The sequence below is a fragment of the Bradysia coprophila genome, unplaced genomic scaffold, assembly GCF_014529535.1.
Source record: "Bradysia coprophila strain Holo2 unplaced genomic scaffold, BU_Bcop_v1 contig_350, whole genome shotgun sequence".
Classification (NCBI taxonomy): domain Eukaryota; kingdom Metazoa; phylum Arthropoda; class Insecta; order Diptera; family Sciaridae; genus Bradysia; species Bradysia coprophila.
In genome coordinates this window covers 3,581,101-3,595,722 of record NW_023503608.1, presented here as the reverse complement: position 1 = coordinate 3,595,722, position 14,622 = coordinate 3,581,101, and the positions used below count along the sequence as shown (strand labels likewise).

At 34.8% G+C, this 14,622-nt stretch overlaps 1 protein-coding gene across 1 annotated transcript; it reads left to right on the top strand.

Annotated features, from left to right (window-relative positions):
- The first annotated feature begins 74 nt into the window (after nucleotides 1-74).
- LOC119080294 (catalase-like) lies at nucleotides 75-13,610 on the top strand. The gene is made up of 5 exons (XM_037188566.1): nucleotides 75-597; nucleotides 11,859-12,113; nucleotides 12,176-13,061; nucleotides 13,118-13,221; nucleotides 13,317-13,610. Exons 1-5 carry the CDS (start codon nucleotides 538-540, stop codon nucleotides 13,530-13,532), a joined length of 1,521 nt encoding a protein of 506 aa, XP_037044461.1. The 5' UTR covers nucleotides 75-537; the 3' UTR covers nucleotides 13,533-13,610.
- The last annotated feature ends 1,012 nt before the right edge of the window (nucleotides 13,611-14,622 follow it).

Below are 14,622 nucleotides of genomic sequence, written 5' to 3'. Positions count from 1 at the left end.
CTGAAATTCTCAAGAAAGATTTTAATTTTTTATAAATAGATGACTCTGTCGCAGAACTTCTTCATTTCGTTCATTTCTATTCATGGTGTTAGGCTGTGCGAGCACTCAAGTTTTGTCTTGTTTTGTTCTTAATGGCAATAATAAATTTTTGATGTGGGCGGTGTGTTTCGAGAGTGTGGTCGCGTTAATAATTTCGATAAATACCAGTGACTTTGTTATGATATATTACAAATGAGAAATTAGCGAAGGAATCTACCAGACTTCCATCTAAACAAACGAAGACGAATACGTGTGCAAAAATATCAGAGCGCAACTCACCTAAGTGTCAGTTTAGTTGCTATTGAGTGTGTATATAAAAGTCGTGTCAGTCTGTTTTTATCAAATTTTTCCAGTGCAGTTCGTCCAGCGAGCAACAACAAGTCAAGTTTAGAAGATAAAGAACGTAGCGTGCCAAATACGAAGTGCTCTGTGCAGTTTTCTTGTTGTTAACTTTTTCGTTTCACTTTGTGTCTTATTGCAAAAAGCTCGGCATCAAAAATGTCAGCAAATCGTGGACCAGCAGAAGACTATCTTAACCAGTACAAGGCAGGGCTTAAGGTAGGTGGTACAAGAATTTGTTGATACGATCTTAAAGACCTGTTTTGTTTTTCTTAATTGTTGTTTTGAGCAAAAAATGTCTTTCTTTGTAATATGACTTCTGCTTATACGAAAATTGGCCTAAGCATGTACATTGTCTCACGAATAGAAGAAGTTAGCCACCTATTAAGTATTTCGATTGGAAATCTTATAAAAATTATCAATTTGCTGATTCACTGTCTCATGTACTACACAGCTGCCGAGTAATATAAATTTTCATCGTTCAACCGGTTTCTGGAACAGTTTTTATTTTTTTGTTATTTACGTTCTCTGCTGAAAAATCGTGTGCAATCTTAAAGGTGCTTTAAAAACCGGTAGCCGGTGAACGTAAAAATGCATAACAGAAAATTCTCGATTCAAACCTCGACTTGGAATTTTAAACTTTCGATATGCACAAGTACGCAGTTTGATTAACAGTAGTTTTAATTAACGATGCAGTGTTTTAATTGCCATTATACCTACTGTAGCTCATCGTTTTTCTTTACTTTTACAATTCAATCATTTGCATTGCATTTAGTTTTTAATTATTCCGATGGAAATTGATTCTAATTTTATTGAAAATAAATCGAGTTTAAAGACCTAGTAACCTTCATTGAAAGTTTAATCTAAAAATGGAATTTGAATGGAGTTTGTTGGACATTACTCGAACTTTCTTATATAAGCACTAAGATAAGATATATGTACGTGCAAACAACAGTCGATTTGATAAAGTCGAGTTTTTATTTGCACTTTATCAATTGGCGTATACTTGTCATAAAATGCAAATCTACATTTTTATCAGCGGATTAATCAATGAATCTTTTAAAAAAATATATGAAGGAAAGTGGTGGTATAGTGTGGAGAGATTCACTCATTTCTAACACTTCACAACATCTCACCAGGCGGGATATACGTTCATTCATTAAATACGATAACAAATGTCCACTGTGTTTTGCATGTCGTTCAACACTGATTTCTCTCCTAATCTACAATTCCTACAGAAGTAAAGTTTTTTTTAGAAAAATGAGCTCGTACTGCGTAATCTCTACATATAAGAAAAACCTCAAAATAAAACGAATCGAATGTACTCTAGGTCTACTTATCTAAAAAAAAACACATTCTGCTTGTTATCTGTGAGTTAAGTAGGGAGGAATTAGTTTACTATGCTGTTGTTTTTATCAGTCACGTACAATGCCGACGAAGAAAATCGAACGAACATCAATGTTGTGTTGAAAACATGATAACAATGTAAATGAATCTGCACTTTATTGTCGATAAATTATTGTTTAAAATGATAAAAGTAATTTAATTATAAACCTTTGCCGAACGATTGGACTGAGTGAAAATAGATTTTGATTTTCTATAGTTATGAGACTCGTATTTTATTACTTTAACGACATGCGTTGAAAACACATGAATGAAGCCGTAATTCGGTTGAATTTTTGTGCGAATATTTGTAGCTTTTGGGTTTGCTTTAAAACTCTTAAAATATCTTTTCGATCGAGTAACTTTATTAATTGGTTCGAAATCGCTGCCAGCTGTCACGAAGTTTCATCACTTGTTCAGATTGGTCTTTTAATCGAGCCCCTAGATTTCTGGACTGTTCAGTTAATTTTTTTTGCTCCTCCATGAGATACTTAAGCTTCTCGAGATTGGAATCTTTGGGCGGGTTGTTGTGATGATTATTATTATTATTATTATTCATTTTCACACAAAACTTTGGACTTTTATTCCTCGGTATGAACAATTGACAATTCGAACACAAGATGTGAAACTAAACTGAAGTAAAATCCGATGATGGTGTGGCTAATATAGAGCGCGTGTTTATTTTTCTTAGCTAAATGGAGATTGGGTAAACGACCCGCTATTTACAAAAGACTTAACACCAAGTCAGCGTTTTGTTACTCTTCATGTAGATTCAATCCCAACCAGTAAAAACAACCGCTTATCTCTGCGTCGACCTCACACAGACTTCATGGTTTTGCTGATGTAGGTATCGTTCAATTTATGTTGCAAATTTTGGCTGATCTCATTATTTTGAAAACTAACAAATAAAATTTCCAATAAATAAAACGATAATTCGACCAGCTGCCTAGCTTACGATTTGATGACCACATAGTTTATTACGTAACTGTTTATTACGAAACGATCACCCTGTATTTAGAGCCAAAGGTAAAGGTATCACCTCTAGCTATATCAGATGTTTCTAACGTGTACCTGCGTCATTTCTTCTACTTTTAGACATTCTTTTGTGATTTTCTTTTTTTAAACAGGGAGTGAAAAGGGTGATTCGATCATTTCTGGGCAATAATTACGCCCAGAGGCTGACACACGGCAGAAATGTGCCTTCACCACATAAACTTTCGAGAAAATTTAATTTCCTAAGAAATGATTTTGATTTTTAAATTTCGTAACTCAAAAGACCTTCTCGAAGGCAGTGTCATCGCTGATTTTTGCGGTGGTGACGATAACAGTCTATTGCTTCTATAATGAATTGATTCAAACATTGTCAGTGAATTAGGTCCAATTATTATGTATGAAAGTATTAAGATTTTGAAGTGATACCGACATAGGTCTATGAGTATGTGAGCGTCCTAAAAGTGCAAAGTACCCACACAAAAATTGGAAATTTTTTAAATACGCATTTTTCCAATACATATAACACATACATATAACAGAAGTGTCCAAAGTGGACGTCCTGTTAATATGATCTCACCGATATCCAAAAAAAAATGAAAATATTAGACTGTTGACCTGACTTCGAAGTCAGTCGATATGTTTTAATTAGAGCTCGGAACAGATCAGATTGATCTGAATTATTTTCAGATTGATCTGAAAATTTTCAGATCAAATCTGATCTGAATCTGAAAATCACTAATCTGAAAATTTCAGATCAGGTTCGATCTGAATCGGAGTGATCTGAAATCTGAAACTTTTTTTCAGATAACTGAAAGCCATCTGAATTGTGTTGATACTTTTTCTACAAATAAAAATCCTCAAAAACTTCATCGAAACAAGACACTAATATCACAAAATATTATTGAAATTCCTAGTCGGGTTTGCATTAAGAATTATATTTATTTTCCCACTTCCGCTAACTACGAGTATTACAATTATTTCAAACCAAATCCCTCTAAAATCACTATTATTTAAAAAGTTAACTCATATGATGATTCTCGTCCGTACGACATGTGTGCTCACACGGTGAGCTTGAATGAGATTTAAATAAAAAGTTGATGCACACGAAATGTTTCGACGGATATTGTTTGTGAGTTCATAAGAAAATGATTTTGTTCTTTCACTTCATAAATTTAACGGCAAATTTTTAAAATACTGGACAAACATAAGTTTCCTCCATACATTTTCAAGGAGCGTCAGAAAATGAAAATGACGAGGAACTAATGTTCTAATCAAAAACTTGTTGCACTGTATGCCTTAAAACTTTTTGGTTTTTTTTTATATTCCTGACTTAGTGCACATTTTTTAGGCGTGGGGTAATTTGGCACACGGTGCAAAAAAAACGCAATTTTCAACTGCGTAAAAGGTGAACTGGCACACAATTTTAATTCACTTAAATTTCGTAAAAGGGATAATTAACTGATGACTGATGACAGAGCTAACAAACATTTATAGCATTAAATTAGCGTGTGCGAGATTGTGAGATTGCTTCGTGTGCCAGATTATCCGATACCATTTTTTAAGCAATTTGGTGTTTGATACTAACGACCAAAAAAAATGTTTTGAGGCATACCGTGGAACAATTTTTTAAAATAATGTTTCCTCGTCGATGAAAAATAAAAACCAAACGGTGCGCAACAATTTTTTTTTTATTTTCTAGCGCTCTTTGAAAATGTATGGATAAAACTTATTTTTGCGAAATATTTTACCGTTAAAATTATGAAGTACTAGAACAAAAAAGTTTTCTTATGAACTCACAAACAATTATCAGTCGAAACATTTCGTGAGAACTGAGAGAGCCCATGTAGATTGACGAAAATAATTCAGGAAATTCCCTTAAAATCATACTCCTGAATTCGCTTTTATTTAGCTAGGAACATTTTATAACTTTTTGTCTAAACATTGCGAAATACAAATAAAGTGTACAGTCAAGAAATAAAGTTACTTCGAATTTCTTAACTCAGCATCCGGTGATATTCAATCAGTAAAATTAACTCAGAACACGTTTTAATGATCAAATCTGAAATCAATCTGAAAAAAAATCTGATCTGATCTGAATCTGAAAAAAGACAATCTGAAATTTTCAGATCAGATCAGATCAAATTGAAATCAATCTGAACTGAATCTGAAAATTTCAGATTGTCTTTTTTCAGATTCAGATCAGATAAAAGTGATCTGTTCCGATCTTTAGTTTTAATATCCGTAAAAAGCTCCGTAAAAAAGCAAAGAAGGAAAACGTAAAAGCTATAACCACATGATTCGACATCTCTGTTTTTCTCTTATGAAATTGTTTTTATGAGCAGTTAAATCCAAACTCATTCATTAGCCTGTCACATACGGCTATTCATCTGTTATCGATAACGACGACAAAAATAATGACAAGCTCTGGGTAATATAGTCTTTTATTATAGTAAAATGCATGTTAAAAAAATTGAAGTACAAGATTTGAAATCAACCGATTAAAAATACTTTGATCGATGGAAGTAATAAACCCGATAATGATACTGGTCATATGCTTGCCGTATGTAACAGGTTAAAATTTCAAGTGGGAATTGTTTTGTTTTGCGAGACGAGGAGAAAGTTTTATTTTTCCTTTTTTGCGACAACGAGCCGCACACAGTCGTGCTATTGTGGCTTCTACGTTTTTGTTTCTATATGATTTGTATTTTAATGCAATTGAAATGCATGCAGATCGTTCACGGATCATTGCATTCTGTATAAAAATAATCCGGATTCACGTGTGACATAAAAAGGCGAAAAAAAATAATTTGCTTGGTTGGAACGAACGGCAATGTTCCATTCAAGCACAACTACACATCCTAAACAATTACAATTTAATTGCGTTATTTATTGGTTGCTAAAAAACAACAATTTTGTTTACTTTGTATGATTATAGCCCAAGCAAGCATGGAATACACAACTTTGTTGTTCGTTTTCACACAATCAAAATTTTGTACAGTATAAAAGAGCAAAAAGGTGATCCATATAATGAATACTAAAAATGTTATCAGCTTTCTACAAGCGAACCATTCACAAGTCCTGCGCAATAACTTATTCATAGATCGGAATAGGGGCAGGCAATTATAGCTGTTTTAAAATGAAACATATCGTGAATGTGATATTATCAATAAATTTTATTGATTTAAACTCAATTTTACCATACAATAAATAAGGATTTGTTTGATTTTTCACACACGCATCAAAATAGCAGTTGTAGATTCATCGCTACTTAATTTTAGAATCAATGTTACCAAATTAAGTCAAGGTCTATTCGAAAGCCTGTTCCTCTCCTTTAAAAAATAGCAATACATTTTTCATGCTAGCGATGCGATGCGATAATCTTTATTTTTTCCACTATGAAGAGTTGTGAAAATGGCGTTTTGTTGTCGTTTGTTGCGCCTTGTAAGTGAGAAAATTACCATTTTCTCCTCTAAAATGATGGGTCCAGCCATATTGGGTGAGAAAATGATCATTTTCTCACCTAAAGCTGCTGAATACCTAAACACGCTATTTATTTTATTTTTTTCAAAGTGGACAAAGATGCGGATTTTCGCAAAACGCAAGCATGAAAATAGGCTTGCGCAAATTGCGGCCCTCGCTTCACCTTGGTCACAAACTTTCGCTCTTGGTGAAATTTCCTAATTTCTCCCCTTGGTTAACTAACAACTATTGCTGTGTATACGATAATAGGGGCTTAATCTGAACGTTGTCTATAACAAATGCCGAGCTTCGATCATTTTATTACTCCTCCTTTTTTGGTCTTAGCAATGTCTTTAAGCCGACGACTGTGAATGATAAAAGACTTTGTGATAATGTGCTGACTATACGATAAGCAAGCGATAAGAAACATAGATAAGACACCGATTGAATACTGTTCAATGGCTGGTAATGACAATTTTATAAGTGTTACATTTTGCACTCTTCGTTGCTTTCACTTCACTTAACACCTTTTTGATTGCAGCTATTCAACGAAGAAGAGAATTAATTGCTATGCAAGAAAATTATGATTGATTCGAGTAAAGTCGTTTTACGTAGAGATACACTTTTACCTTTTTCTTAATTTGTGTGGGTCTTGCTTTGATTAATGATTGGCTGAAACGATAAAATATGCGAGTAAAGCTGACAGGTTTTGCAATATCTTAAATATATTTGATTTCCAATTTTTTTTCGAATTCCTTTTTCAAGCAATTTCATGAAAAAACCTCAATTTCCCAAAAAAGCAGCCAGATCATATTAGGAATTGCTGCTGAATAATAGAATAATGCTAAAGAGTCAGAAGTGCATTAAATATGAAACGATAGAACGTTACGCATTTATGATCTACACCGGCTTCGTTTAGACCCTAACCCTAAGAGCTCAAAACTCAAAAAATATGCCTTTTGGGAAGTTTGGTTTATTCTCTACCGCCCATTTAGAGGATGTATTTGGGGAAGGGGTCGGTCACACATTTCACACTTCAGAAATGCATACTTATAAAGTTATGAACAATTTTAACGTGTATTGCATCACTGAAGTGCGGACGTCCTTTGTGTATGCATGTCACCAATCTCACTTGTTCTCGCCAGTTCAAAGTTTGTTAATTTTCAGAAGTCATATTGACCTAGACATTGCAATACTTCAATCGCCGTGTGATGAGTTCATTTCACCTTTATTGCACTTTATTGTCGATAAACTATTGTTTAAAAACGATAAAAGTAATCTAATTATAAACCTTTGCCGAACGATTGGACTAAGTGAAAATTGATTTTGATTTTCTATGTGATGCTCGCATTATAATACTTTAACGACATGTGTTGAAAACACATGAATGAAGACGTGATTCAGACGAATTTTTGTACGAATATTTGTAACTTTTGGGTCTGATTTATCATTTAAAACTCTGAAAGTATCTTTTCGATCGAGTAACTTTATTCAGCTGGCTTAACTCAACTAATGAATACGTTTATCTCATCACTTCACTTTAATACTCTTTCAATTGGATCGAAATCATTGCCAGCTGTAACCAAGTTTCATCACTTTTTCTTATTGTGGCTGATTGTGTCTCTTATTTGATCCCTGCGTTTATTGATGTATTCCATGGTTTCCCTGAAATTTTTACGGTCTTCATTGATTTTTTTGACTTTTCGTCTCGCTTCTTCTTGAATTGCAAGTAATCGAGCGTTTTGAATATCGCTATCGATGTTGTTGTTCTCATCGCGCATGTTGCCGTAGGGATAGTTACTCATTGTCACACAAAACTTTGGACTTTTATTCCTCGGTATGAACAATTGACAATTCGAGCACAAGGTGTGAAACCGAACTGAAGTAAAATCCGACGATGGTGCGGCTAATATAGAATGCGTGTTTATTTTGCCTATTTTTCTTAGTTAAATTAAGATTGGGCAAACGACCCGCTATTTTCAAAAGACTTTACACGAAGTCAGCATTTTGTTACTCTTCATGTAGATTCAATTCCAACCAGTAGTTTGCACAAACGTTGTACTGACTCTAAATAAACAATCGCTTATCTCTGCGCCGACCTCACACAGACTTTATGGTTTTGCTGGTGTGGACATCTATTCAGATGTTCAATTTATGTTGCAAATTCACTGAATAAATTTTTGGCTGATCTCATTGCTTTGAAAACTAACAAATAAAATTTCTAATAAATAAAACAATAATTCAATAATCTGCCTAGCCTACGATTTGAACAATGTGTCTCAATCATTACATTGTTGTTATTCCTTTTTAGACATTCTCTTGTGATTTGAAACTCGATCATTTCTGGGCGATAATATACTAGTACACTCCCAGTCATTTAGACCTAGACATTGCAATACTTTAATCGCCGTGTGATAAGTTCATTTCACCTTTAAAATAAATAGCAGTTCATAAAGATACATTGATAAATGTTATCAGTAAACGATAAGTAAAATTATGAAATTGACTCGTCCTCTAGAAGCTTCCATTATGGAAGTATCTACCTAGGCTCCACATTTTTTTTTCTCTCTTGCATCATACCTTAATTTATTTATCTTCTTTTTGCACGATTGAATTTGGAATTATTCCACGCAAATAAAATCTTCGTAGACATGAGCGAGTATCAAAATACACACACAATTTTTGTGTTGTCATTTTGATTGCATAAGTTTGTTTTGTTGTTAAAAAATTCAACCGGCAAAAATAATTTTAAGGTCACGCAAGGTGATGTTGAGTTTGTATAAGAAAGTTACTTATCTTCATGAAAGAAGTAAGATATACTAACACCATCGTTGTGTGGTCGCGGTGGAATGATATATGAGAGCGTATGGATATGATGGTCATTGATTTGTCAAGTCTAAGAACTATTTATTTTTAGGGTTTTATTAGAGGGATTACTAGAAGAAAAAAACTAGCTAGCCACAGAAATGATTGATATGCCGATATGTCACGTAAGCTTTAGCTTTTTAGCTATATGGAAGTATAAGCCAACGAAAATAAGCCTTTACTGATATTGTGAAACAATTCACATGCACTGAGGCACAGAATTGTTATCGAAATTATAAAAAATTTATCGAATGTAATGGATGAATTGATGTTTAATCTATTCGGTTAATCCGACTGGAACGCGATTATTGATTGATTTCAGTGTCTGATAAAGTCATGATCAATTTTTCGTTATTTTACAAACGGCTAGCGTATTGCAATTATAAACATCAAACCTTTGCTTGAACTGTTTGTTCTACAAAATCTTGTACTTCATTCGTTTTAACATACATTTTTCGATCGTTTATACTGGCGTCGTGTCGTGCTATTTTCTGCAGTCTAGACATAGTTCTAGTAGTTATCCTGAACAAAATGTATGATAGTCGAAGGTGTAATTGTTTGTTAATCGATACTTATAATATGAAGGGTCTATATTATAAGTATCGATTAACACACAAAACGAATGCGATTATTTTTATCAGCTCCATTTTTATGCCATCGTTAACCCTCAAATTCAAATATTCCGGAATTTATGTTAGATCCACAAGTTTCGATATTTTGTACGAGACGAAAATGTGAATAAAACTTATTCATTTGCCAATTAGTTATGCCATTGCTTATTAAATAAGTTTTTTTTATGTGTTTTTTTTTTCACAGTCATTAATCATTTATCCTCAGTGTTGTTGGTATAATGACCTTGGCAACAAAAAATGTTTTTAATGGAAACCCCAACCATTGACTGCCACGCTATTTTATTGATTTCTATTTTAATATTTCTCTGTGTGAAAACAAAAGTATGTTACGTTATGGGCAAACTATTGCATTTCTGCATGTGAATTGTTGATAGTAGGTCGAATAAACTTATGCAAATTATACGCATAAATCCTTGATAAATTTGTTAATTAGTCCTGTTTAGTCCTATCCTAATTAACAATGTTATTCAATTAGCGTATCGATTACATCTGTTCCTTATTTAGTTTTCAGTATCGCCTAGAGTTCGATATTGACCAAGATGTTGTAATTCTTCAAGTAAGCTACCCAAAGTGTTTTAGAAAACTGTGTAGAAAACTGAATAAGTTTTGGACCGAAACTTTCCGATGTGCTAATAAATATGAATAAATAGTGATGCTGGCTTATCATTAGGGAATGCAATCCCGTACCGATTTTTGAATCCCGGGATTCGGGATTGAGAAACTCAGTACCGGTACCAGTACCGGGATTTCCGGTACTGAAAAGATATGGATTAATTATCAGTAAAAGAAATTATTTTCATTTTATTCTCATTTTTTTAAGTTTTTTAATGGTACAGTTAAGTGTGCTTACTCACAGTGAAACATGTATCGAATTTATTTTGTTCTAAATATCAAATTTGACACTACGACAAAAGAAATTCGATACTTACGTCGCTGTGTGAAGGCCGGGTAACTTTAACTTATGTTTGCAACAGCGTAGATGTCACATTGTAAATTCAATTTTCTCTTTGGAAAAATGCTCACAATGCACTTAACGTATCATCGTTCAATCTTGAACGTATAAGTTGTGGGACTTGTTGTCGTCACAATCGCAAATTTTTGTGCTTTGTGATTTAAAAATTAATTGATTTGTTAGGTAATGTAAATTTTCAAGCACGCTGCCTTTGAAAATATAAATCGTGTGAAGTGACAGAAGACCGACTTTCCGACAGCGTCAATTAGTGGCAGTTTTGTGAAATATCGCCTAAATCCACAATATATTTTACTACGCAAGTAACGGCAAGCCGGAAATGCACGTTCAGATTCAACGCTTGTTGGTTTGATGAGCAGCAGACACTCACCAGAAAGATTTTAAACACTTCAAGCATGGATGATACTCTAAATAGAGTACTGAAACTGGACAGTGTATTATTCAAACGTAGAACACTATAAAAATATTTCCATGTAAAATAGAGTACTTTCTGCAGCCGACCACTATGATCATGCATGCTTGAAATACGTTGCTAGCCATCGTAGTTTTAAAAACGTCTTTTTCTGTGTTTGCAAATAATACGACATAAGAGAAAAACGTTAATTAATCCTATGTTTCAATGTTTATCTTATATTGCCATTATAGTAGTTTGAATCATACAAGTTGATCGATTTCAAAATTTTATAAAAAAAACACTGACAAAAAAGATTCGAACTCACCTGTTGCAGGTAACTTTGTCTCCAGGTAATATACAATAGCTGCCACAACTGTAGCGCCCCATGCAAAAAATACAGCTGCGGCAGATAATGTAGATTACCTGTAGACAAAGTTACCTCCAACAGGTGAGTTTTTCGAAACTTTTTTGTCAGTGAAAACTGGATTTTAAATTTCGGTACTAATCTCGGGATTTTTTAATCAATACCGGGATTCGGGACTGGGATTTTCCGGTACTGGTACCGGGATTGGTACCGGGATTGCATTCCCTACTTATCATGGACTCATCTTTGAAGGTCCTTTTTCTTCATAACAGAACAAGAACAAGCAAAATTGATAATTGATATCATTCTAAGAGACTTCAGGCTTAAGCTCATTCTCACCTCTTATTTTTGTCATAATTATGGTTACCGATAACAAATGTTCAGCTCTTTCTAACGTAATACTTTTTGTTTTTTTCTTAGGCTCCGGCTGGCCCAGTGACGACTGGTACTGGTGCTCCAATCGGCATTCGTGATACATCTTTGACTGTTGGTGAACGTGGACCAATGCTACTTCAAGATGTCAACTATATCGATGAATTAGCCCATTTCGATCGTGAACGCATACCGGAACGTGTTGTCCATGCCAAAGGTGCTGGTGCTTTCGGCTATTTCGAAGTGACAAGCTCCGAAATTAAGAAATATTCCGCCGCGAAAGTGTTCGAATCAGTCGGAAAGGTAAGCTGTAACGCATTCATTGTGTCTGACTAAAAATCACTGATTCTTTGTACGTTGATCAGAAAACCCCAATTGCAATTCGTTTCTCGACTGTTGGTGGTGAAAGTGGCTCAGCTGATACCGCTCGTGATCCTCGTGGATTCGCCATCAAGTTCTACACCGACGATGGTATCTGGGATTGTGTGGGCAACAATACGCCGATTTTCTTCATTCGCGATCCAATTTTGTTCCCAAGTTTCATTCATACCCAAAAACGTAATCCAGCAACTCACTTGAAAGACGCCGATATGTTCTGGGATTTCATTTCATTGCGACCGGAAACAACACATCAGGTTATGTTCCTGTTCGGTGATCGTGGTACTCCTGACGGATATCGTTTCATGAACGGTTACGGTTCTCATACCTTTAAATTGATCAACGATAATGGCGAGCCGGTCTACTGTAAATTCCATTTCAAAACGGATCAAAAGATTAAGAACTTGGACGCTTCGAAAGCCGACGAATTAGCTGGTTCTGATCCAGATTACAGCATCCGGGACTTGTACAACGCTATTGCCAAGGGTAATTTCCCCAGCTGGACGGCATACGTTCAAATTATGACTTTCGAGCAAGCCGAGAAGTTCGAATTCAATCCATTCGATTTGACAAAAATCTGGCCACAATCCCAGTACCCCTTGATTAAATACGGCAAACTTGTTTTGGACCGCAATCCAAACAATTATTTCGCCGAAGTAGAACAAATCGCATTTGCACCATCGAACCTTGTGCCTGGCATTGAACCATCACCGGATAAGATGTTGCAGGGACGTTTGTTTTCTTATGCTGATACCCACCGTCATCGTCTGGGCGCTAATCATCTTCAATTGCCGGTCAATTGTCCTTACCGTGTACAAGCAAAGAACTATCAACGTGACGGTCCAATGAATTTCACTGACAATCAAGGCGGAGGTAAGGATTTATTGTGACGATCCTGTGAAACTGGCATTGAATCTGTTAAATTTTAGCTCCCAACTACTTCCCCAACTCATTCAGTGGACCAACTGAAGATGAACGAGTTAGAAGATTGGTGCCACCATTCAAAGTTAGCGGAGATGTTCATCGTTATCAGGTAAAACAACTTTTTCGTCTTAACTTTCTGTAACTTCTTTCGCCTGTTTCCTGAAATATGAATTGTCTAACTGTTCATATCCCATTTCTTTTCAGACCAACGAAGACAACTTCACCCAGCCAGCTATTTTCTACAACAAAGTACTCGACTCGGCCGCTCGACAACGCTTAATCGATAACATTGCTGGGCACATGAAGAACGCTTCGCCATTTATCCAGGAACGTGCTGTGAAAAATTTCGCGCAAGTGAGCACCGAATTCGGTGCTAAATTGGCCGAGAAATTGAATTTGAAGAACTCGGCAAATTTATAAAAAGGCCAAGAATTTTCTTTAACAATTCATTCATTCCTTGGGTTCAATTTATCGAACGTTTTCTATGATTTAACAAAAACTTCACAATTTAATGGGATCGTTGCATTTTTCGTTTTGCTTTTTTTTATTGAATAAATTTCTTTGTTATTCGAAATAAATTTTCACGAAAATGACAATTGTTTGGTTTGCGATTGGCGATACGTATGTCGAGTGAGAGCTCTTCATGGTTAGCCTGTCATCTGTTATCGACCACGACTGCAATAATAAACGACAAGCTCTGACCAATGAGGTTTTATATAGCGAAAATCATGTTCAAAACAAATGAAGTAAAAGATTTCCGAAATCAATCTCTTAAAATCTTAGAGAAGAAGTAATAGATCAAATAGTAAAACTGCCGTCTGTGACAGGTTAACAGTTTCACTCGTTTTTTCCTAGTCCTATGGAGTACTATAACAATATGGTCCTATACTGAACCAGATAAGAACGGTCATAAGTCACACCATTAATTTTCTGGACATCCAGTAATAAGTGAAATTCGACTTATCTAATCCATGGGTCAGAAATCTTACATAGCACTGCTAGTAAAACACTTCACGAAGACACCATTTCTGTCTAAGATTTTCAATTGCAATAGAGCACGTATCGTACGAAACATCATATAAGTATAATTTGAACACCAAAAAGAGCATTTTGGTGTTTCGGAGAATGCAGACACATTGATCGTATGCATGTTCAACGACCGTACATTTTTCTGTGGATTTCCAAGGAATTCAGCAATAGAAAAGTAGTTTCTCGAAAAGAAGATTTAGCTAAACTCCATTTAACGGCAATCAACGACTACAGAGTCCACATAGAGGTACTTTACACCCAAAAAAATTCATTCCCTTCTATATTATTGTACATAGTATGGCTCAATTGACAGAACTACCACGAAAAATGTACTTTACAAATTCGGGGCAAGTACAATTGTTAACATAGCAATACGATGTGCATATTAGCTGCGCTTAGTGTGGTCAGTATGTAAAATGTACATATATGTTGAACGTAATATTCAGTTGTCTCGTAAAATTGTGCACAGCTAACATCATAA